Source organism: Corapipo altera, unplaced genomic scaffold (genome assembly GCF_003945725.1).
Source record: "Corapipo altera isolate COAL_440 unplaced genomic scaffold, ASM394572v1 44, whole genome shotgun sequence".
Lineage (NCBI taxonomy): Eukaryota > Metazoa > Chordata > Aves > Passeriformes > Pipridae > Corapipo > Corapipo altera.
Window position 1 is genome coordinate 13844528 of NW_020884880.1, and position 21921 is coordinate 13866448.

Genomic DNA, 21921 nt, shown 5'->3' on the forward strand with positions numbered 1-21921 from the left:
AATGAGCTTTTTCTCAACTTTTTTAATTGATTTTGTATGACACTTTAAGTACAGAAGTATGTTCTGTATTTCAAAATGAAATATACACTCACGAGTTTTCTGAGACCATATTTTCACCTGGACTGGGAGCCATCCAAAGGTATCCTTGAAATACAAAGATCTCTGATCTCTTCTAAAAGCTAACGCATTTTCAGTGTTTAACCGGTCCAATTCTTCTTGATTATTCACCACAAAAATCTGGGGCACAGAAAAAGAAGTGATTGGTAACCCTCTCAAGAAGTTTTTTTGATTGTCACAGAACTGAGTTTTGTCAACCGGCATATGAATCTGCAAATAGGTAAATAATTACACAGAAAAATGGTTTGATTGTCTTCTGAAACAGGACGGTGTGAGAACTTACACCCATGGACTGCCAGACCACAAGAGGCTCCTGGTAAGAAGAGATCCAAGTTTTCCAAAGGAGAATGGTCTTCTCTGAGCACCCAGCTATGACTCCGATTGCCCCAGTTTCAAAATGAATATCCACAGATAAGGATCATTCAAATACCTCTGCACAGTCATTGCTGAGAAGAACTGTCAGGTGCTCAAATGGCTTGATGCTGGAACAATTGCAAAATCCATATGGGCACAAGTGCTTTTTGTGGGTTTATCTACAACTATTTAAGACATTGTCACTACAAATTAAATGATACATGGCTCAAGACAACCTTCGCTTATCTTTTGCTACTTTGTTTAGATTTAATTTGCATTAAAATACATGTTTCTTTATAGCATATATTTTTTTCTAGAGCCAAGTCTTCAATTAAACTGAAAAAAATTAGTTCAAAATGGAAAAATCAGGACAAGCTGCACTCTACCCATTTTTTAATGTCTCATGTGAAATTGGATGTAAGAGGCATTAGAACACAGTCTCTTCCTTAGAGAAGGAAGCTGCTTCTCTTCCAAAGCAGCTTAATCAATTTAATTTTTGCAAGATTCAAACCATTTTTAAATTAAGAAAAAGCAAGAGTGCTTCTGAGCAAAATGGATTTAGGGTTGAGTCTGACTCCCACCAGCATAAACAGAACTGGCTCTTTTAAAAACAAATTACCCTGAAATTTTTACATAACAGAATAATTCCATAGCTCTGGACAAAGGCCAATTTCATTAAATAAGCATTGAATAAAAATGCCTTCAGCTTGAATGAAAGAAAGCAAAGAAATAGGAAGTCAGCAAAGAAATGATTCTGTAATTGCATTCAGGAGCTCACAGCCCAGCCCCAGAGCTGCCATTTCTCTTGAAATCAATAGCAGATCTGTGCTCTCTGAAACTCTCTATTACAGTTACTGGCCTTTGAAATTGCAAAAGATTTAAAAACCAGAATGAACCTTAGCCAGTGACGGAAAAACAGCTCTGTGTTTCTCAGTCTCAGCCCTCCTCTGGCAGTGCTGGCATTGGAGGAGCTGGCGGGTGCGTGGGTGATGGCACCGAGGATGTGCTGCAGTTGGATGCTGCTTTGGCAAACCCTGGAACACAGGGATTGGGGCACAGAGCACCATCTCTGTGTCTTTTTCATGTGCAGCTATGGAAATCCTGACGATAGTTTTCAAGTGGTACAAGACAGGCTTCAAAGCTGCTACGTGGGGATCTGAACATAATAAACAATAGTGATGTTTAAGTTCCTGCTCTTTACACTCGAGGAAGTAAAACAAATAGGGTGGGCAGGTGAAGAGGGAGCACTGCTCTGCAAGTGCTCCACTTCCAGAGCTAGGCCTTGCCTCTTTGCCATCCCACATTCCTGAGAACAAAATAGCATTCAATCATCATCATATGAGGGCTCACAGCAGTAGCGTATGGTACTTTTATTTTAGGTAGCTACACTCTCTTTACTGTCTTTTAAGATCTAGTATGAAACTGTGCCTGAAGGAGAAGGAGGGTAGTAAGACCTACAAATAATATTGTGAGCCTTATACCTTTTCCTATGAGTTCTTGAGGCTGCGAAGTACAACAGTTTTTCTGCAATAGCATGCAGTGTGATGTCATATGCACCTTTATTTCAGTGCTTTTGTCACAGTTTTGTAATGCAACACTGCCAAGGGTGGGAGCAGCTTGCCAGACTTGCCATGCAGTCATGCAAAGACTGACTTCAATGACCCAGTTTAATGGACAGTGTTGTTCGTATGTCCCTTTCACACACTGTAACAGCTTTCTGACAACGTGAATGGAGATGTTAACTAAGCTAACTGCTGCTTATTGACATTCATAGACAACCAGAGACTGCACAATTTCCACTTGCATGAGTGGAGTGGCTGGGCTATGCTGATACACAGCAGCAAGGTAACATCTTCATTGCTGTCTAAGTGCTACAATGCACAGAATAATAAGGCAGGGCCTAGATGAAGGAAAATGACATAAACAGTATTTACAAAACCCAGAGAAATCAGAGATTTCACTTTTCACCAATGCCTTGTTCTTTAAAGTATTTTGTCCAACTTGCTCATAAAAATGTTTTCACGGCTAGAGATGGAAATTAGCTACATAAAGTGTATGTCTACAGACAGGAGTTCAGAAATCTGATTCCCATGGTTTGTAGAAATCCCTTTTGTTTCAAGGTAGAGGGTCTATACTTTGGTAGAAAGTTCTATTGTATATGTTCACTACTTGACCCCAATATTCAATTCTGAAATCACCCTCTTTGTAGAAGAAGATATCAAAACAAACAAACTAATAAACAAGAAACTGACCAATCTAGAAATTTTGATTTAATGAAATAAAAATAAAATTTAAAAAAAATGAAGTAAAAATAGCAGATTATATATGTACAGTACTAGATGAAAGAGAGAATCCTCAGGCTTGAAAGGGATTTCTAAACATGTGCTACCTTACCGATGGTTTGAAACAGCTGCATTTCAGCACATGAATCATACAACCCTCAGACCAGTTATGAGACCAAAGTCTTTTGCACCAGCTGGATCTCAGAGGTTTTGTATACTAGAAATCACACATTTCCCACATACAGACATCTTCCATGTCAAACCCAAGATATTAGTGAGTACACGACCTCTTACAATAAAAGCACTTAAGGACCGCTCACATCCCCTCCCAGAAAATCTGCTTACCGCAGGAACTTTTGGATAGCTGTGTCCAAACACAGATTCCTCATACGACGGGTTACTCATATGTTGTGGGTTTCTGCAGAGACATCTCCCTGGGGGCCCTGGAAGTCCTCTTTCCCCCTTTGGTCCTATTGCGAATTGCCCTAGTAAGCAAAGTACCAGATTGTCTTGTTATGAAGTTAATACACAAAACACAAACACAACCTTAATGGGAAAAGTACAGGTCAGGTGGATATATACAATTACCCAAGTTTTCGTATATGCACATGCCCCACTAAATCCAGTGGGAATTGAGGGGAGGGATTACCAGAACCACTAATTCCAGTACTTCTGGAAAAAGATCCCAGTTTGTACCACAGTCATTTTATTTCAGAATATCTCAGCCTTGTAAATTTTTCTACCAGTTTTAGAGAAGAAGAGAGAGAACATTTGCCAGGAATAAATGTCAACCTGTTTGAAACTACAGAAATTCAGGACCGGATGAAGACACAGCTTACAGCATCTGTGCACCAAGTTTTGTAGACTCAGTCTCTGTATGCATCTACAATGCTTTGGACTTGTGTACTTGTACAACCACTTGAGCAATGCTGTTACAGAAGTTTCTGTACAGGAAAACCATCTAGAAATACAGGAGTTCTACAATTAAACATTAAAAATGTTTTTGACTTTCAAACTTTGGCAAGGATGCACTGTTCTGCAAAATTAGACTATGAGCCAATATATTCATACTGCAGACAGTGACATCATTATATAAATGTCTTTTAGTATCAGAATTTATATTCTAGAGGAAAAATATTAACAAGCCTGACACATAAACTTTCTGTAGACTGAATAAAGTTTTTAAAAAGTAATCTCAAGGTCCTGGCTGCCTTCCCATCAGCATGGTGAAAACTGCCAGCTAATTTACTCAAGCAGAGATGTTTCATAGTGGGAGACACAAGATATATGAAGACTCTGAAGCTGCTCCCAGCTTTGTGGAATTACCATTTCCACACCACTACAAGAAGAGACATCCTGTCCACTGATGAAAGCAAGGGAAGAAAAAGGGAAAAAAGCAAAATGGAAGGGAACATTGAACATATCGGCTGCACTACAAACAGCTGTTGTACATTTGAAGCAACAGTAGTTTCCAACTGGGTTTGCTTTACTTTTCAGATATTTCAGTGTATATCTGGGGTGAAAATATACCTGAGGGTTCACTGTCACTATACACTGTGGGTCATGGATTGTCCTTCATGCCTATGCGTGGTCTCACAACGTGCCCAGAGTTCATGTGCATGCACGGCTTTAATCTGTACTATTATCAGTTACACAGTTTTTCTCATGATTTCTACAACATGCACAATTGCAGTGAACATAGACCTCCAGCATTTAATTAAAGACAGTTTTTTCCCATTGCCCTTTTTTCCTCTTTGACTCCTATCCCTTTCTCTTCTCTTTCCTTCTTTCCTTAATGCCACTGTGACTTGGGTCTTATCTGTGACTTGGGTCTTACCCTTTACAGAGCTGCACAGGGTATGTCCTGGCTCATCAGAAATCACGACCTTTCACTGTAAGCTAGGACATCTGGAGAAGGACCAGACCTTTTATGATGGAGATTACCTAGTCTCTCCAAGGCTGCCTCCTCATCTACCAAAGTCCCACAAGAACCACATAGTCTTTAATTTTTGTTTTATTTGAAACATCAGAAGCCATAAAGTAAGCTTTAAAATAAGGTATAGACTCATTATAATGGACAAGACCTTCGGGAGAAATCCTCTCCTTGCCACTGATGGAGAAGCCAATCAAGCCCTGCAGCACTTTTTGCAGAGGGACCTATGTGTATGTGCTGTGTCAGGAAGGGCTGATGTGCCAGGGACACCCTTTAGGAGATTACCTCATCTTCTGCTTACCTAATCCTGAAGGTCCAGGAGGGCCTGGCTGGCCAATAGGACCCGGCCTTCCAGGTGGACCCATGACACCTGCAGGTCCAATGTCTCCCTTTAATCCCTAAAAGAGAGGAGACATCCATTTATTTGCTAAAGTATTAGTAACACACAACCTCTTCCAGCATTGTCTTCCCTTTCAAGAAAGCCAAGACATTTGCCAACAGAAGCATGCAGCATGAGCACCTGGGAAGATGTGCTCTCCCCTCCTACATGGAGACAGAAAGGCACATCCAGGCAGGATTCCTGCTCCTAAATATGAATGGTCACAGGGATCCATTCCGTGACGAGTCAGGAATCTCCCTGATCTGAATTCAACCCTTTGATAGCACTTCTTTAAGGATGCCTTTTTACCCCTAGTAGCTCTCTAGGAATCAGTGCAGCTGAGAAAGAAAGAGGAAAATCACTAAGGAGTTGTCAGGCTGTCACAGTGACATTTCCCAGTCTCAGGATGCAGTCTTTCAGAAGCACAGTAATGACTTTGAAGCCCACGCTATTTTCAGAAGTACTTTAGATGCCTGGATTCCTGTATTTCCTTGACTTTCACCATGGGTATAGCTGTGTTAACGAATCATCAGAAAGCAAGCAAGGGATTGACTTTACAATGTGCAAGATAGTGTGTAGCAATACCATACTGACAAATGGTGTCCCCCTGGTATCCTTTCAAGCAGTCAAAATACTGTAAAATTACCTATGGTAGAAGAGTTTATACACAGTTACCATGCAATAGCTAATATTCTGTAAAATCAGCCCTGATCTGCCTCATGGGAGTTTATTTGTGCAATCATACCCTTAGGCATTTGGAAGTTTCACCATAGAACTGTTCAGCACCTTCCTATTTTTTGCTCCTGAATTTAATACGGTGACATTTATTAAAAATAACTACATTTATCTTCCTGCTCATATAGTCCCAAAGGCTTGGATTTCTCAGCTTTATATTTCAGAAATGTATTACATTGCTTGAAGTTTAAATATCTGAGTTGATTTTTATGTAACAGCATACATTATTTAGCATGATAAAAATGATGTGTAATGTGTAAGCTTTCTTTTAGTGACAAAGGATATTATTTCCTTGAAGATGGTGTCATTCCAGGTTCATGTGCATTCAGAGGCATATGATAAGCAGTTGTATGTTTAACTTAAGAGTAACAAAGCATATATGGTAATATATAATATGTGTATATATATCCCACGTATACGTTTGAATGTCACTTGCACCATTTCAGCAGGGGAAGGCTGATTTTGCCATGGCCCATAAAGAACTAATTGAAGATTTGCTTTGTTTAATCCTATTAGGTAAGCTCTGTGCCATCAAAATATTCCAGGATTTATGTGAATGTCAGTGATGCTGATCTCTAATTACTTCTTACATTACACAACCCAGAACTAGCAGACCAGGGTTTTGTAGCCCCAAAGAAGACTGTGGGAAATCTCTTTCCCCCACACAATAGCAATTTGGCAGAGGCAAGCCAGCGCCAGTCGGATGTGTACTGCCTGAAAATGAGCTGTGTTCTAGGTCTCCTGCTTTGGAGGAACGATTGCTTAATACTCTCCTGCTTAACACAGACAGATTAAGTAATAATGGCAGAGGTTCATATTAAATGCTTTTGCCTTGGTTTTTTTTTTCAAATGTGCCCATGGCTTTCAGATAATCTTTTCCCATTGACAATATTTATATTCCTCTCTTTTCTTTCAAAGTAACATTATCTAAAGCCCTAAGTCATTCCTCCTTATCAAGACTGAAACCCTAAACTTGGTCCTTAGGGTGAATTCCCAAGTTACAAAGCTTTGGGTGTTATGTCTCAGTTAGCAGCAGTGAGGCTGTGACTTATGACTCCCACTTCCTGGACACCTTTTAGGAAGAGCCTGGCCCAGAGGCAGGGAAGAGTTGAAGAAGTCAGTGAGCTAATCAAGAAGTATCTCAAAATGGAAGTGGAAGTGACACCTTCCTAATTTAGCTGCTTTCATCTAGCCCTGTCAGCGAGATCAAGAGACAGGAAATGGCCCCATGTTGATGGAAACTCTCCTCTCAGCTGAACAAACAACTACAGCACTTAAACGTGGCAGCCAGACCCATAGAGCCTTAAAGTGCCACTCTCTATTTTTTTCAAAGGATTAGAAAAGAAGAAAGGAAATCGCTAGCTCACTGATTTATTGAGAGGGAAAGCTGCTTTTCATGCAGAAGATCAATGCTGAAATTGCTTTTGGGGCACCAGAAAGGGATTTGTGTACTGAGCCTTGGGACAGGAAATGACAGTCTGGGGACAGACTAGACTTCTTTTAGTCACACTGATAGTTTCCTTAAATTATGACACACCTTATGTCACCACTTTTTGATTAAGGCACTGTGTAATGTGACAAAATATCTAAGGTCAGGTAAGGATTGCACTGTGTTCAAGTTGATCTGGAGGCACTGCGTCTTCCCTTTGCCTCATGCTGTGGGAAGATATTATGTGCATAGTACAAAAAATTCCAGCAAAGGTCACACATCAACTTTTAAAGCATGACAAATCTAGGACAAAAAAATATTTCTTGTGGGTCATTTAGCAGACTTACACGATACATGCCTTCCTTACTTGGGAACCTGTTATTCCCTCTTTAACACCCAACTTTTATTTTTTCCCCCAACTGGCTATTCTATGACTTCAGATACTACCTCATGGAATCAGAGCAACAGTGAAGGAGGTATGTATCTCTCTTTGCAATGTTGGGCCTAACCAGACTGCAATGTTGGCCATAATCAGACTGCAAATAAAATACTTTCAGGTAAGCTCATTGGCAACCACATCTACAGGCTCCTGTATCTGAGCAGTTGTACATTGACACCAACATCGGTGTAGCAAGGACAGGTTCCCTTCCCTGTTGGCAGAAAGAAACAGGCTCTGCAGGTGACAATTCAGAGCACCAGGAACTGGTCGTTTTTGTGTCCCCAATATCACTGCTTAAAATAGATACAAAAGGCGAGGTGCACTCAGAGAGGCACATTTGGTGATTTGAACAGGTAACTATACCAATATTGTTACCTGCTTCTTGGAAAATGCTATAATGGAGGAATCAATATCCAATATACACACAATTACTACTCTTTACAATTCATCTGAAAGTCTGAAAATGTAGCTCTATCAGCATAATTTTGAGCTCTTTAGCCATCAGGTGGGTCTGGGACCACAGCTTCATGTTGTTTGCTTAGTATTCAAAGGAAGGGTTCAAGGTCTGCTCAAATTGTATTAAATGAGTGTGTTACCAAGCCAGGATAAATAAAACATTTCCCATGCTGCATGGCCAAGGAATAGGTAAGGTTCTAGCCCTAAGGCTCTTGTGTAGCCTGTGTTTGCGTGTGAGGTGTTTCAGAGCTTCTGTCTGCTCTCCGTGTGATACAGTGCATGGTAAAAGAACATAAACCACACAGTCATAGTCACGATCACACAGATGCCATGAGTCACAGGAAGAGGAAACACCATGGTCCTACTTGTTTGCCTCGTTTTCCAGGTCTTCCTATAGGTCCTCTGTGTCCTGGTACTCCAGATTGTCCCTTTGGGCCCATCTCTCCCTTGATGGGTATGGAGGGAAGGAAGCAAGATGTAAGTACGTGATTATACCTGCCTTATACAAGACAACAGGTGGACATTGCTCTCATTCACACAATTCCTCTAGATAATCAGATGCCTTATTTCTTAAAAATCAAAAATGATAATACAGTATTTTAAACCAAACACAAAGTAAAAAATATCTCTTACAATTTACCCATATATCCCTGAAAAATCCTTTCATAAAGAGGAGGCCAAATGGAGAGATCAGAAATATGCTCAGATACTTGGGAAAGTCAAGGCTAGCAAAACTGTCTGATCCCTTGGTAAAATCTTGCTTTGCTGTTAAGATGCATGTGTTATAAAGACACTCAGGGAAAGGGAGGTGAATTCACTCATAACCTCCTTAGGAGCATCTGCTATCTTCTTATCTTAATTTCAGATATATTATGTGATTATGTAAAAAAATATCCTCCTTTAGGTTTTCCATAAGCCAACATCTTAATTTTGTTTGTTTTTCAAGAACAGAAAATCAATGACATAAGAACTTATCAGGGCTATCACTGCTATTTATAGTAGAGCCACTTCAATTCAGAGTATCAAGAAGGAAATATTTACTAGCTTCAAGTGAATAAAACCCAAACAATTAGAGCAGTTATGAATCTATAATCAAGTATTTGGATATGTTAAACAGGAGGAAGATTATAACTGAACAAATTATCTGGGAGAAAAAAGAGAAAAACCAACAAACGGCTAAATCTGAGAGTTTTCTCCTAAGCTAAAAAACCTAAAGAATTTGGTCAAGTCCAAGTAGTGTTGGTCATTGAGTCAAGCAAGACCTTTGCAGGAAGTCCCTGAAGTCACTAATTGACCTTGTGTTAGCATTTAACACAACTCCCCAACACATCACACCCACTTACTTTTTGTCCCAGCATTCCAGGGAAGCCTATTTCTCCCTACGAAGTCAAAGGAGAAAAATAATGAGAAAATGTGTAATGGTCTTTGCCAAAGCAACACCTTCCTTGGAAGGAAGGAAAACAAGTGTCATGTATGGATATCAGTTAAAAAAGCCCGCATTGACTCAGCACTGCAGGTGATTCAGTAGGTGGAGAATTATAAGCAAAAGTTTACAATAAAGCCTTTTGTATGGTAATGCTACTCCTCTGTCTGATTCTCTGCTTTTCTGCTTCCTCTTCTATGGCAAAAACATCCCAATCATGCTTTTGTCTACAGGCAGCCCTGTTACCTGGACAACTCTGAGAGCCTGCCTTTGGGAATGGTGTTTCTCCATTTGCATCAAAAGCAGCTTACTTTTCCTTTCTTAGTTACAAGAACCACCAAGACATGAATCTCTCCCCTTTCCTCCTCTCCCTGTATTATCATATCATCAGCTAAAAGCGTTCTGGCGAGCTGCCAGTTCTGAACTGCACAGGCCAGGAGAAACTGAGGTTACCTCCAGGGAAATCCCCCTCTGACTCACCAACTTCCCCCCCATCCTGCCACTGGGGCTGGGGGACACATAGACGTGGAGTCTGTCCCACCACCTTCACATCAGATGGGATCACTGCCTTCCCTCACTGCTCCTGCCCTCCCAGGAGGATGCTTCCATGCTCCATTCCTCCATGCCACTTCTGTTTTTTGCTGTCAGAAGTACATTGCTCTTCACAAGCACATTCAGTTAAAGATGATAACGACCTGGAAAAGAAAATTACCTGGTCTCCTTTGACTCCTTTGTCACCCCTGTCACCTCTGGATCCCTGGAAAGACATAACAGGGACATAACAGGTTTGTTAGTACCATTCCATTAAGAAGCAAAAAATATCTCTCAAATAACAATGTGTTATTTGAAGTCAGCAGAATATAGTAATGTCTTCAGAGCAAGGTATACAGTTCATTATTGATATTATAACAGAATTAAGAGCAAGGCCTATAGGAAAAGGGACTCATTCTCCCAATATAATTCTTTGAATACATGCTTTCCTGGACATAATACTTCCAAACTTGATTTTTTTCCTCCAGTTGGCTTCATTCCCCAGTTCAGGTCCCACAGTAATGTCTTACAGTAAAAACTGTCTCCATGCCAAAACATGTATCCCTAACTAAACCAGATCAAAAATTAAGGTTTATTATACCCATTCTACAAACGAGGAATCTGTAGTGAGGTTCACTGTACAACTCGCCCACAAGAAGACAGGGTGTAAAACTCACTTCTTCAACATCCCAACCCAAGCCACAAGACTGTGCTTCTTCTCTATACTTGTTTTTCATTTCTCAGTGGGACCTTTAGACTTCATAAAAATTCAGTCTCATTTCTACAGTTACTTTTTTTAACAGAACTGTTTCCCAATATTAAATGATACATTATTTTATTGTCACACTGACCTTTTCTCCTCTAGTTCCAGGAAAACCCTAAAGGGAATGATAGATATTTTAATGCTTCTTGCTTTCGAGATCACCCAAGAAGCCGGACTTTCAAACTTTGAAGTGAAGAAAAAGAACGAAGCACAAATAATTAATTGCATCAACTTGTAAATGCAAATGAATATTTATAGCTCCTAAAATTGGCACTGAAACAGAACTGTGAAATATGAGTTAAAGGCACAACAATTCAGCCCAAAAGCCAATGTGAAAACGCCAGGTAAAGCCAGCAGATTTGATATTGCTTTAAAATTGAAACAAGTGAAATAAAATGTAACTGCGAATGAATAAAGCATTGGATGCCACAATTAATAATCTAAAATCATTTTAGCAATAATATTCCTCTTCTGTTTTGTTTGTTTGTGTTTTATTGGTTTCTTTCCTCCATGGAATATCTTTTAGTAATACTTAAGTAATCTAATGTGATCATTAATATAAAACTGATCTTTCTCTTAAAGAAACATACAGCAAATAATGGCGTTCAGTTCTTTTTTCTAGTCCTTTATTTGAATAAACTGATTACCTAATTTTTTTGAAGTACCATAAAATGTTGTGGTTTAAATTTTTAAAGGCAGGGTCTATGATATAGACAATGATGTGCAGATACTGGAACATCGAGACCAAATTGTGCTTCTATCCTACTGTCAATACATATGCATAGTTTTAGTAGAGGGCCAAAATGATCTCCACAGTCTATGAGGTGGGTAGAAAACATTGCAGACATGATTTAATGCTGCAGATATATTTAAGAACTTCATTTTTCTAGTGTGATACAATTATATGTGAATTTGCTTTAAAAATAAGCTACAATAATTTATTGTATTAAATATATATATATTTTTAGGAAAAGCTAAAAACACAGCCAAGCCCAACCACACAACATAACCTCACTTGATGCAGAGCATATCTTTTTAGCTGTATTAGAAAAGATATTTGTCGATAAATGTTTTCCAGCAAATTCATGAGGGAAGCAGCTGTCAGCAGAGTGTTAGAAACCAATGTCTGAAAACACAGCACTTGGTTAACAAACCTTGGAGCCCATTGGTCCTCTTGTACCTGGCAATCCCATCACACCCAATTCTCCCTTTTCACCCTAAAGGGGTCAATAAAGAGAGTTATTGATTGTGGCTCTCTGATGACACCATATTTGAATGTCTGACAGTTTAGTCGTTCAGGTTTTATGTCAAATAATTGAGATAAGCCTGACCTTAGTGTAGACCTCTGGTAGACAGAGGTCTATATTGCAATTGTATTCTACCTGAGTCCCCACATGTTATCTTACTCTTCTATTTACATTTTCTTGTGTGCACAACTTGTGCTCCAGTTTTGCCAGATGTTATTAAAGGACATGCAAGCAAATCACCATCACCTTTTCTGCATGAAGGTGCATTGTCTCTACCCGGCACCACTTCCACTTCCACTAGGTTGCAGATAAGAAAGGTGTTTTGCTGCATGCCTTATGGCTTGGGGAGGCATAGTGACTACTTTTAATGAAGTTCTGAGACATCACATGCTGTACAGTCATTTGGAGCCAGTAAATCATGAAAAAAATTTACGACAACTTCTCTGGCTACTGTCAGCTAATTATATCTAGCATGAAATAATGGAGTAGACAGCCAGACATGCAGCAGCACTACCAGCAGAATACATTTGCCTTTCATTCTCCTTCAGCTTTCAGTGTCCTAGAAATGGAGGGGATTTTCACATTGGCTGCTGCCCCTGGAGACTTGAAAGAAAACAAACTACAGAAAAGACTTGAAGAAACAAAGTAGGAGAAATAAGGACCGAACTAAGGCTGTGTCAAAGAAAGAAAAGACAAGGAAGGAGATCCAGCTGAAGAAATAGCAAATATCCACAGATATGGAAATAAAGCCAAACAGCAGCACACTGGAGATTTACAGCAAGAAGAGGATGCAGCAAATGTTTATGGTGAAGATGAGTGTCAGAACTTTGAGAAGATCAGAGACGGGGGAAAAAGGAAAGAGAGACACAACCAACTACACAAGCAATTGATATGAGCCCAGAGATCTGTTGGACTGTATTCAGCTGGAGCCTTCATTGACAGGCAGGAAACTAAAATTTATAAAGACCAGAAGAAGTGAAGCTATGAACTTTTCTGAAGAACACAGGAGACCGGTATCAGACGAGACAATAAAAGCAGAAGTGAAACCAAACAGCAAGTAAGAACTGCAGCTAAACTATAGAAAAAAGTGTTTCTACTGAACATGAGGGATGCTTTTAGGAATGTGATGAAAAAGCATAGTAGTAGACAGAGGAGATTAAATCAAAATTAGAAAGACTGCATAAATAAAGCTAAAGCGTATATAAGGAAAAGAATAAGTGAACAAGTTTTCTGTCTGCTTTGCTCTCTTCTTTCACTAAGACTATGAAGTTAGTTGAACCTTCCCTCTGCCCTCACTGTTCCCATTGTGGGAAATCATAACACTAAATTCGGTGAAGGGGGGGGACACCATTTCCCATCTCACAGTTCATTGATTTCTTTAAGTACATACTCTCTTGTTGCTTGTCTACATTCCCACATACTATAATGTGATGTTATTCATCTAAAATAGCTGCAAAGGTTTTGGCGGTCTGCTTCCAGATGCGGCTTGAATTAGAAGTCATCTACTACTATTCTTGCAGTATCAAGAGCTACTGCATCACATTCTCTGAGGTGAGGGCATCAACCTTCATAGAGCAAATGAAGAATCAAAGATTTACTGGAAAATGCAGCTTCAAACTAAGGACTGTGTGCAGTCCTTTTCCCTAATGCATACTGGACTGAAGAAAAGCAAGTCATCTCTAAAGTCCCACTAGAAACTCCATAAACTGAGACTCCTGTGAAGAACTGTATGCCTTGGGCATAAGATAGTACTCACTAAAGGACTGTCCTGAAGCATTTTTTATAATAAATGCAGATGAAGCAGCTACTCTGCAGTAGTCCTGTGTGTCCTGTCATTTCTTCTGCTGTTGGTTAATAAAAATATCAGGAATGAATTTTTATTTGTTAATTTTTATTTGTGAATATTCGTTTGTGAATTTTCATTTGTAAGACTGAACTTCAAAGACGTGATAAGCAATCCTCATGGTTCGTAGTCTCTTTCACCTGATACCAGTCTGGTGTTTTCCCTCTGATCACACGAGCTCACAGTATACCTTCAGGCAAAAGGATCATCATAAAGAATAGTCATAAAATGATGATCAGTTTAGAAACACTGATGCATGTGATTGTGAGACAACAGTGCCTACCAATAAGTCTTTATTAGGTTGATTTTCGATTTCCCTTTGACATGTTTAATCAACATAAGGAGTGCTACAGGGGTTGGGTTGAATGTGGAGTAACCTAATCCTAAACCGGACATACCAGTGTAAGAAATGGGACAAGCACAGAGTGTCCTTGCGCTGTTACATCTTCCCAGCCTCTGGCACGTAGTTGTTTAGAGACTTCCTAAGACAACTATTCTGTCCTCATGATGCTGAACAGGTTGTTCGATGTGAATTTTAGTCTTACCTTCGGTCCCACAGGTCCGGGCCATCCTATTGGTCCTGGCATCCCAGGGACACCCGGGGGACCCGGTCTACCCTTGAACGAAAAACATTGATTACAATGATTCATAAAACATCATTCCTACACACTCTACTGCAGACAGGAGATAAAAAGACCTGCATGTAATTATATCCATGTGAATGCAATGTATGATAAGAGCAGAACCAAATCTTCAACTAACTATTCTTATTACTATTGTTCTTATTCTAAACATTCCTATATTACTAGCTATAACTGCTCTTTATTAGCTACTACATAACTAGTAGTAACTGTATACATACAGTTATTTATCTGTTTTGATTACTTCCCGTAAATCACTCTTTGAATATCTCCTAAAATGCTGCAGTTTAATGCTATTCCACTGCATTACACCACTTGACAATATGATATTTGAAACATCATCATGACTTTTGGGGCCAAGAGCAAACTCCCAAGGGCCAGACAGCTTTTAGCGAAAGTTATGCTTTTTTATTTCCATCCTGAGTGACTTCTCTTTTGGAACCTACTAGGTTTTGTCAGAAGAGAAAGCACCAATGTACTGTGCTTAAGGTTTGCACCTTCTTGTACATTGGTGGGTTACTTTCTCCAAGACATTACTGTTCTGAACCTTTGAATTTATATAAATAATATTTTTGTTTAATGTAATTTTTTTTTTCTGTAATCTATTTGCAAATAGATGAAAGAAAATGGCCTCTTCTGTTTATGTGTTTTATATGTATTTGAATTACTGATTGGTAGGTGGTGTATATTATTAGAAAGGTGTTAAAATCCTTGGTATATTATTAGAAGAGTACTTCTTTTCCTGGTTAATGACTACCCTCAGCATATCTCTGATTTCATTCTGAATTTCTGTCTTCTTTTAAAGTTAATTACATTAAATGGATGTACTTAGTGACTGAGATAACGTATTCTGTTTCATCACATGTAGGGACACATATTTTTGATGATATATTACGGCTCGTATGTCACCAAGTAAGCCTGGGATTGTAGTCAGCATATTGCATTGTTGCCAAATCTCCAGAATTATAATCATTAATGGTTATTTCTCCTTCAGGGCTATCTGTCTGAGGCTTGTTTAGACTTTGGAAGAGTAAAAGCTTTGATTTTGCTTTGGGCTTTTTTTTGATGCACCTTTTATGATAGCTCCTATACCCAGCTTCCTCTGTCTCAAGAGACATAATTCAGGTAATTTCCCTCTCTGTTTGACTAGTCTCCATGCTTTTACTGAGGGAATTTCTTGAATTCAAACCAGCTGGGGCAGCTCTCCAGCCCTGCACCTGGAGTTCCCTGCCATCCACTCTGGGTACCAGTCAGAGCAGCACAAACAGATTAAACTTCAACATAAGCTAATTATTTTCAGCTGTTGTCTGCACCCCTCTTTGGCAGCTGCTATGTGTCAAGTATTCGATGGATTTCTGAGACAGCACCTTTGTTCATACCTTTCTTCCTGGCCTGCCAATCTCCCCCTGCCAGAGAAAGGAATATGTTAGTCTTGTAGCCACCACATGAAGCACAGTGGTCCATAAGTCAATGCATTGGGGTGTTTATATTAAAAACAAGCAAACACACAACAAAAAACCAAACAAAACACTGGGAATATCTTTGTGCTCAAGACTCAGAGCTAAAATGAGAAGAATTACTTTATCAGAGCTCCTCGATCTTTCCTCTGTTCTCAGCCCTAAATCTATAGTCATCACCTTGTATAACAAACCATGTAACTACATGCCCAGCTCCAGGTATAAAGTTCTTTAGGCATCATAACGGAACAAATGTTTTGCATATCTGAAAACATAACATATAGGTCAGTTTTAATACCTGAGCTGCCTCATACAATTCACACTACATGGGGGAGCTCTGCTTCTCACACCCTCCCAGAGGGACAGGGAGCTCAAAGGCTTTTGGGTCAGTAACATTGCTGACTTCTGCACCTGAGCTGCTTTCTTACCGCATACCCTAAACAGAGATACCTACCATGAGAAACCATAAAAATATTTCAAGATCAAAAATAAACACTGAAAGATAAGGTTTTAAATTATATCTTCAAAACAATTTATAGTTTTGTTTCCATTTAAAGCAAATCCCCCCATTCATAAGACTCATCGTTCACTTAACAGACAAGGAAAAAATTTAACATCCTCCCCTACTTCTTTGCCCCTCAAAAACTTATCAAACTCCAAAACAAAAGGCACTTACTTTCTCCCCTTTTGGTCCCATTATACCAGGAATTCCTTGTGGACCCTAAGAAAAAAAGTGAATGCTATTATTAAATTGCATTAGTGGGGAGGCACTGATGGTTGTCTTCCCTCAACCCCTGACCCTATGGGTGTTTCCTGGGAACAGTGTGAAGTGTAAGTCTGAAGTGCTGATTGACATGTTTGAATGTGGCCTCTAAATACCACGTCTGTGCCACTGCTAAACAGGAGGCTGGAGAGTTGGACTGACATGGGAAGTGCAGGAGCATCTCATAGATGAAGAGGACCAAAAAGAAAAACAAGCCTGGGGCAAATGAAAGATGAGACGTTATCAGAGTCCTGAAGAATTAGTAACAACGAGGACATGGAGACACCGCATTGGCTGGGAAAGGAGGTCAGCCAAAGGGATCGTAAGGGAAGTAGCACAAAACATGTGGAATGGGCTCTGCAGGGTGGGATGGACACGGAGGATTGCCACCACTTCTGAATCCTGAACATATTTCTCTCTCTCAAATCAGACTGATTCTCCTTTCAGGAGACTTCTTAATCCAGGGAGACCTTGAACTCCATCTCATAAAAAAAAAATAAAAAAAAAAGGTTTTTTTGTAGAATGCTTCAGTTCACAGCCCACCTTTTATTTTTGAGTGACTAAGGAAAAAAATCCTATGATCCTGCATCAGAGAAGCATTAGATTCACAATCATTCATTCCAAGTTTGAATCCTGGCTGTCTTATACTGTCCAAAATGTTATGTAAATTGTACATGAACAGGAGTAAAATGTACCATCAAATGCAAATTACTCCAATTATTTTAGTCAGTATAGTTATTTTAGGTTTTCAGTAGTGTAAATCAGAATGCACCTTATTAGAGTCAGAGACAAAGTTTACCTTATTTCTTTCATTAGGAGGTTACACATGGGAGGAATTATAGTCCGAGTTATGCCACTACAAATCTAATTCTCCTTCTTATGAAAAAGTGTTAAAATTCAGCTATGATTCAACAGTATGAACTTTTGCAACTCCTTTGAAAGCCATGCAGGCTACAGCAGAAAAGAATTCAGAAGTAGTTAGTAGATCTCTTTTTGTAATGGTAGTATTCTTTTCAGGCTGCCATTGTCACAAAAGTACTGCCCAGGGGACTGCTGGTTCTGACATTGTCCCTTTACAAGACACAGTCCTGTAATTTATAATTAAAAATTCCAAAGCCATGTTATACCCATTCTACTGTCTGCTGTTGTGATAAAATCTGCCAGCCTGCTCTATTTAAAAATGTTCTTGGAGGGATCATAGGTCATTTGGTTGAAAGATTAATATTATTTATAGCAATGGACTTTGTAGAACAATAGAATTAACATTACTGTTCTTCCAGTGTAAGCCAGGGACAGTATTAAGAGATTTTTTTCTTAAAAGAAAAACAGTCTAGTGAAGACTGAAATAACAACTGCCTCTTTCACATGTATGTCATCTCTGGATCATGGCCAACCATACTGCAGGGCTGTTTCATAATGCAGAGGCTTTTCTCAATACAGGACTGGAGAAACACCTCCCATCTCTTCTCACCACTACACATCATTCTCATGCAAAATGAAACCGCCTCATCCTGCAACTCAGCAAAGACAAAATGGCAGGATGATAAACACAAGGTTCATGAGGGGGTTGGAACTAGGTGACCTTTAAGGTCTCTTCCAACATAAACCATCCTATGATTCTATAAAAAGAAAACTTTGTGGCTTTCACCTTGCAACTTCTAGACTACTTACAAATACCTTCTGTAATACTGACTTCTAAATAATTAAAGTTGACCTTTTCGTCACATAACTGAACCTTTATTTTGAGGTACTGTCCATACTTTTTAAATAGTGTTTGGGTACTTGTTAACTTCTCAGGCTGCCAAAGCCTCAGTCAGAGCTTTGCTGCAGCAAAGGCCCAGTGCCATCTCTGCTATTAGCTATATTGTAATAAACTGGCATCCAGGGGCCTTGAGGAAGATCACTGTTCCAAAGAACCAGGCACAACACATCGATTAGGACTTCCTCTGCTCCAGGAGAAACTGGAAGTACCTCATCAGTCTCACTTTTCTTTGGAGGGAACAAACTGGAATGGAAAGGCAAATTGATGATCTTCTCCACATTACAGAACCTCTGAAAGTAGTGATGATGCCTCTGGGATTTTTGATGTGTGCTACCCCCTGTGGAACTCCACAAAAATAGAGGGTGAGCTTGAAATAGACTGGAGTATTCAAGGCAGGGACGAGAACATAGGGTAAAAAGCCTACATGATTTATGCAAAGTCATATCAAAATGAAATTAAGCAGGGCTTGGTATGTTTATTAAGTTGTAAAAAGCATTTTCAGATGTTTCACAGCTTTATAAGGACCTTGGAGCAAGTGAGAGAATAATGTGGTTTATCACGAATGCATCACTCACCTGGGGGCCAGGAGGCCCAGAAGGACAGTGTGATTCAAGCAGAGAAGAAGCCTGTATTATCTGGAGCTCATGACACAACTCTTCCATATCCACATCAAGCAGCTTCTACCAAACATAAGACATATGAGTGAACATGCAGCCACATGTAACCTGCTGGAGAAATGCATAAAAATCCAGCCACCACACGCTACAGTCTCAAGAGAGTTTATTCACACTCTTAGGAAGAAGCCTAGGGTTTGTCAGAAGGTTCTCTTCCTGGATGTTTGAACATTAGCTCTTCGGCATAGCATCCTGCCTCAAACTTCCTCCTCCTCCTTCTCCTCCCTTCCTCCTCCTCTTCTTCCTCTTCTTCCTCCTCCTCCTCTTCCTCCTCCTCTTCTTCCTCTTCCTCCTCCTCCTCCTCCTTCTCCTCTCACAGAGGCACATCACAGCCAGGCTGCTGTGTGTGTCTCCAAGCCAGAGTGGGACCCTGGCCTATTCTTAGACCTGACCCTGCTCTCCCTGTCCCACTTTGCAAGTAGCAGCTCCTCTCCTAGAATAGTGTCTTTGTTCTAATAATAGATACTACACTCAGGGAGGGCATAGGCAGCATGAACTTCGCTCCAGAAGATACTAACCCGCAGACATTCATTCACTGCAGATCAGAGACGATGCCGTAAATGATCAATGGATGTCTGATCTTTTGACTTCAAAATTAAGCTTTCATGAGCAAAATGCCTATTATGTCCTGTGACAAAGGTGATCTCCCCTGGAAACACAGATGAACACTGAACCAGAAACACTGGATTAACACAACTGATCTTCAGCTCCCACATGAAAGGCCGCTTTCCAGAAAAGCTCTGACTACAGACTCCAAAGCAAAAAGTGCTCATAGTGGATTCATGTGGCTTCCACCCTGTTCATAACTACTTATTTTATTTCATGTTTTTATGGGGGAGGTGGTGTGAAGGATGATTTTATGCTCGGGTTACTCTCTGGGCTGCTTACAGGAATCTCAGGAACCCTAGTCCCAACTTTGTCCTCACTGAAGGAGTACACCACATTCCTTGAGAGGTTTTGTCTCTGAGTGTACTTTCTGTGGAAATCAAGGCACAGACAGTGGAGGTGATGAGGAAAGTAGGGGCACCTAAATTTTTGATCTGGAGAGAATAGCACCCTGAGTTCAATCTTGATCTCTCTCAAGGCACTGGAGGATTTTACACTGTACTTTTTCTTGGGTTAGCTCTTGTTTGACATCTTACTAATCATTATTTACATAACGCTAGCAATAATTGCAGTATTTGTATATGGTAAATGGACAGTAGAATTGAGAATTGGAATTACTGAATGGATATAGAAATTCTTAAAAATTTGGATGAAAGATATATTGGAGTTAACAGACCCTATCAGTAAGAGTAATTGAGCAAAGTGCTATATCATATACCCATTGTGTTCTGTATGTTGCATTTGTTAATGTATGTGTATGGATACATGTCATGTACAGCAAGTTTGTGCATAGGTGGGTAAGTGAAAACTGCATACCAGCAACTCAAACTTGTCTGTCTTCCTGCAAAATGAAATGCTGGGAATAGATTCCATAGGAGGATTTCAGGACCTTCATTTCACCTACTGGATAAGGCAAATGTGATGTAAAACAGAAAATATACATAATCTACACCCTGAAATCATTGGGCAGAATGGAACTGTGCCCTTCTGTCTTTACTGGATTTATTGCATTGGCATTTCCTTTAGTTCAGGATTGCCTTACTCTGAAAATCCCAAAATAGAGTAAGGAGAATTTAATTAACTGCCTGAACAAACTCAGCCTTATTTAATTCCTTGATCTATTTGGGATTTACTTCAAGTCCCAGTCTGGGATGTTGAGAGATTGTCCTAACAGAGCCATATCAACACAGCCAGGAGCATTTGCTGAGTGACACCACAAATACTTGAGAGGATGCTTCATCTTTGTCACACATTAAAAGTCATGTAAAAGCAGAGAGAGGCTTTCAGGCCAGACTTACAGTGCTCCAGCTGTGTCTGAAGTACGGTGGTGGGAACAGGGGTGGTGGAGGAGGGCCAAGGAGGCAGCACGCTCTGCAGTTGAGCTGTTTCTTCTGTTCCAAACAAGGGAGATCTGTTCAATACAAACACTCATCTGTTGTCTTGAACAGCACAAACATTTCTTACAGAATAAGAGAAGTTTCCATTCTCAGGATTTTCCTCCATCCTGCGTGCATTGATCGCAACACCATAATCCATGCAGGGATTTAAGAAATTGGGTGGGCCCTTAAGGCTGTAAGTTCCTTCTCGTGCTGAAGGCTATGCAGAGTTTTAAGCTCTTAATGTGGCTCTGACACAGGCTGATTTTGGAAAACTGCAGATAGGCAACATTAGAAAACAAATCAAATATTTATTATTTTCTCCCCTCTCTGTTCCAAAAGTGTATTACAAATTGCTTCTTCTGGTCCCTGCTTCAGCCTGTGTGCTGTAACAGAGAAGCACTTGTGCTGTTGCCCACAACCTTCCCCATGAACCAAACTGCTCTAGGCATTGCTGTGATAAGTGGGAAACTGTTTCACAGCATATTTGCTTGCATTTCCCCTGGGACTGCAACCAGGTTGCTTTATTTCTGATTTGTGCATGATTCCTAAGAAAAAGAAACACCCTGAACCCCAGACTTAGCTGATAGTTTTGTCACTGACTGATTGGTAAGACAGGATCTCAGTTCTGTTTGACAATGTCTTTAACTTTTTCTAAGAGATAATCTTACATCAACAGTGTAAGAAGCTGTGACCAAAGATTCACAGAGG

General features: G+C 39.9%; 1 protein-coding gene across 2 annotated transcripts in view; it reads right to left on the reverse strand.

Annotated features, from left to right (window-relative positions):
- The window catches only part of COLQ (collagen like tail subunit of asymmetric acetylcholinesterase), a 43984-nt gene that overhangs the window by 8901 nt on the left and 13162 nt on the right, over window positions 1–21921 (reverse strand). The window contains exons 2-14 of one of the 2 annotated variants that reach the window (XM_027639506.1): window positions 21133–21245; window positions 19130–19231; window positions 16706–16750; window positions 15952–15978; window positions 14477–14548; window positions 11996–12058; window positions 10930–10956; window positions 10260–10304; window positions 9468–9503; window positions 8490–8570; window positions 4988–5084; window positions 3099–3238; window positions 118–237 (exon numbers count right to left, since the gene is read on the reverse strand). In XM_027639506.1, coding sequence (XP_027495307.1) covers window positions 118–237; window positions 3099–3238; window positions 4988–5084; window positions 8490–8570; window positions 9468–9503; window positions 10260–10304; window positions 10930–10956; window positions 11996–12058; window positions 14477–14548; window positions 15952–15978; window positions 16706–16750; window positions 19130–19231; window positions 21133–21245 — 968 coding nt within the window. Of the gene's footprint in view, window positions 1–117; window positions 238–3098; window positions 3239–4987; window positions 5085–8489; window positions 8571–9467; window positions 9504–10259; window positions 10305–10929; window positions 10957–11995; window positions 12059–14476; window positions 14549–15951; window positions 15979–16705; window positions 16751–19129; window positions 19235–21132; window positions 21246–21921 lie in introns of both variants that reach the window. The other variant, XM_027639505.1, reaches the window with a different exon arrangement.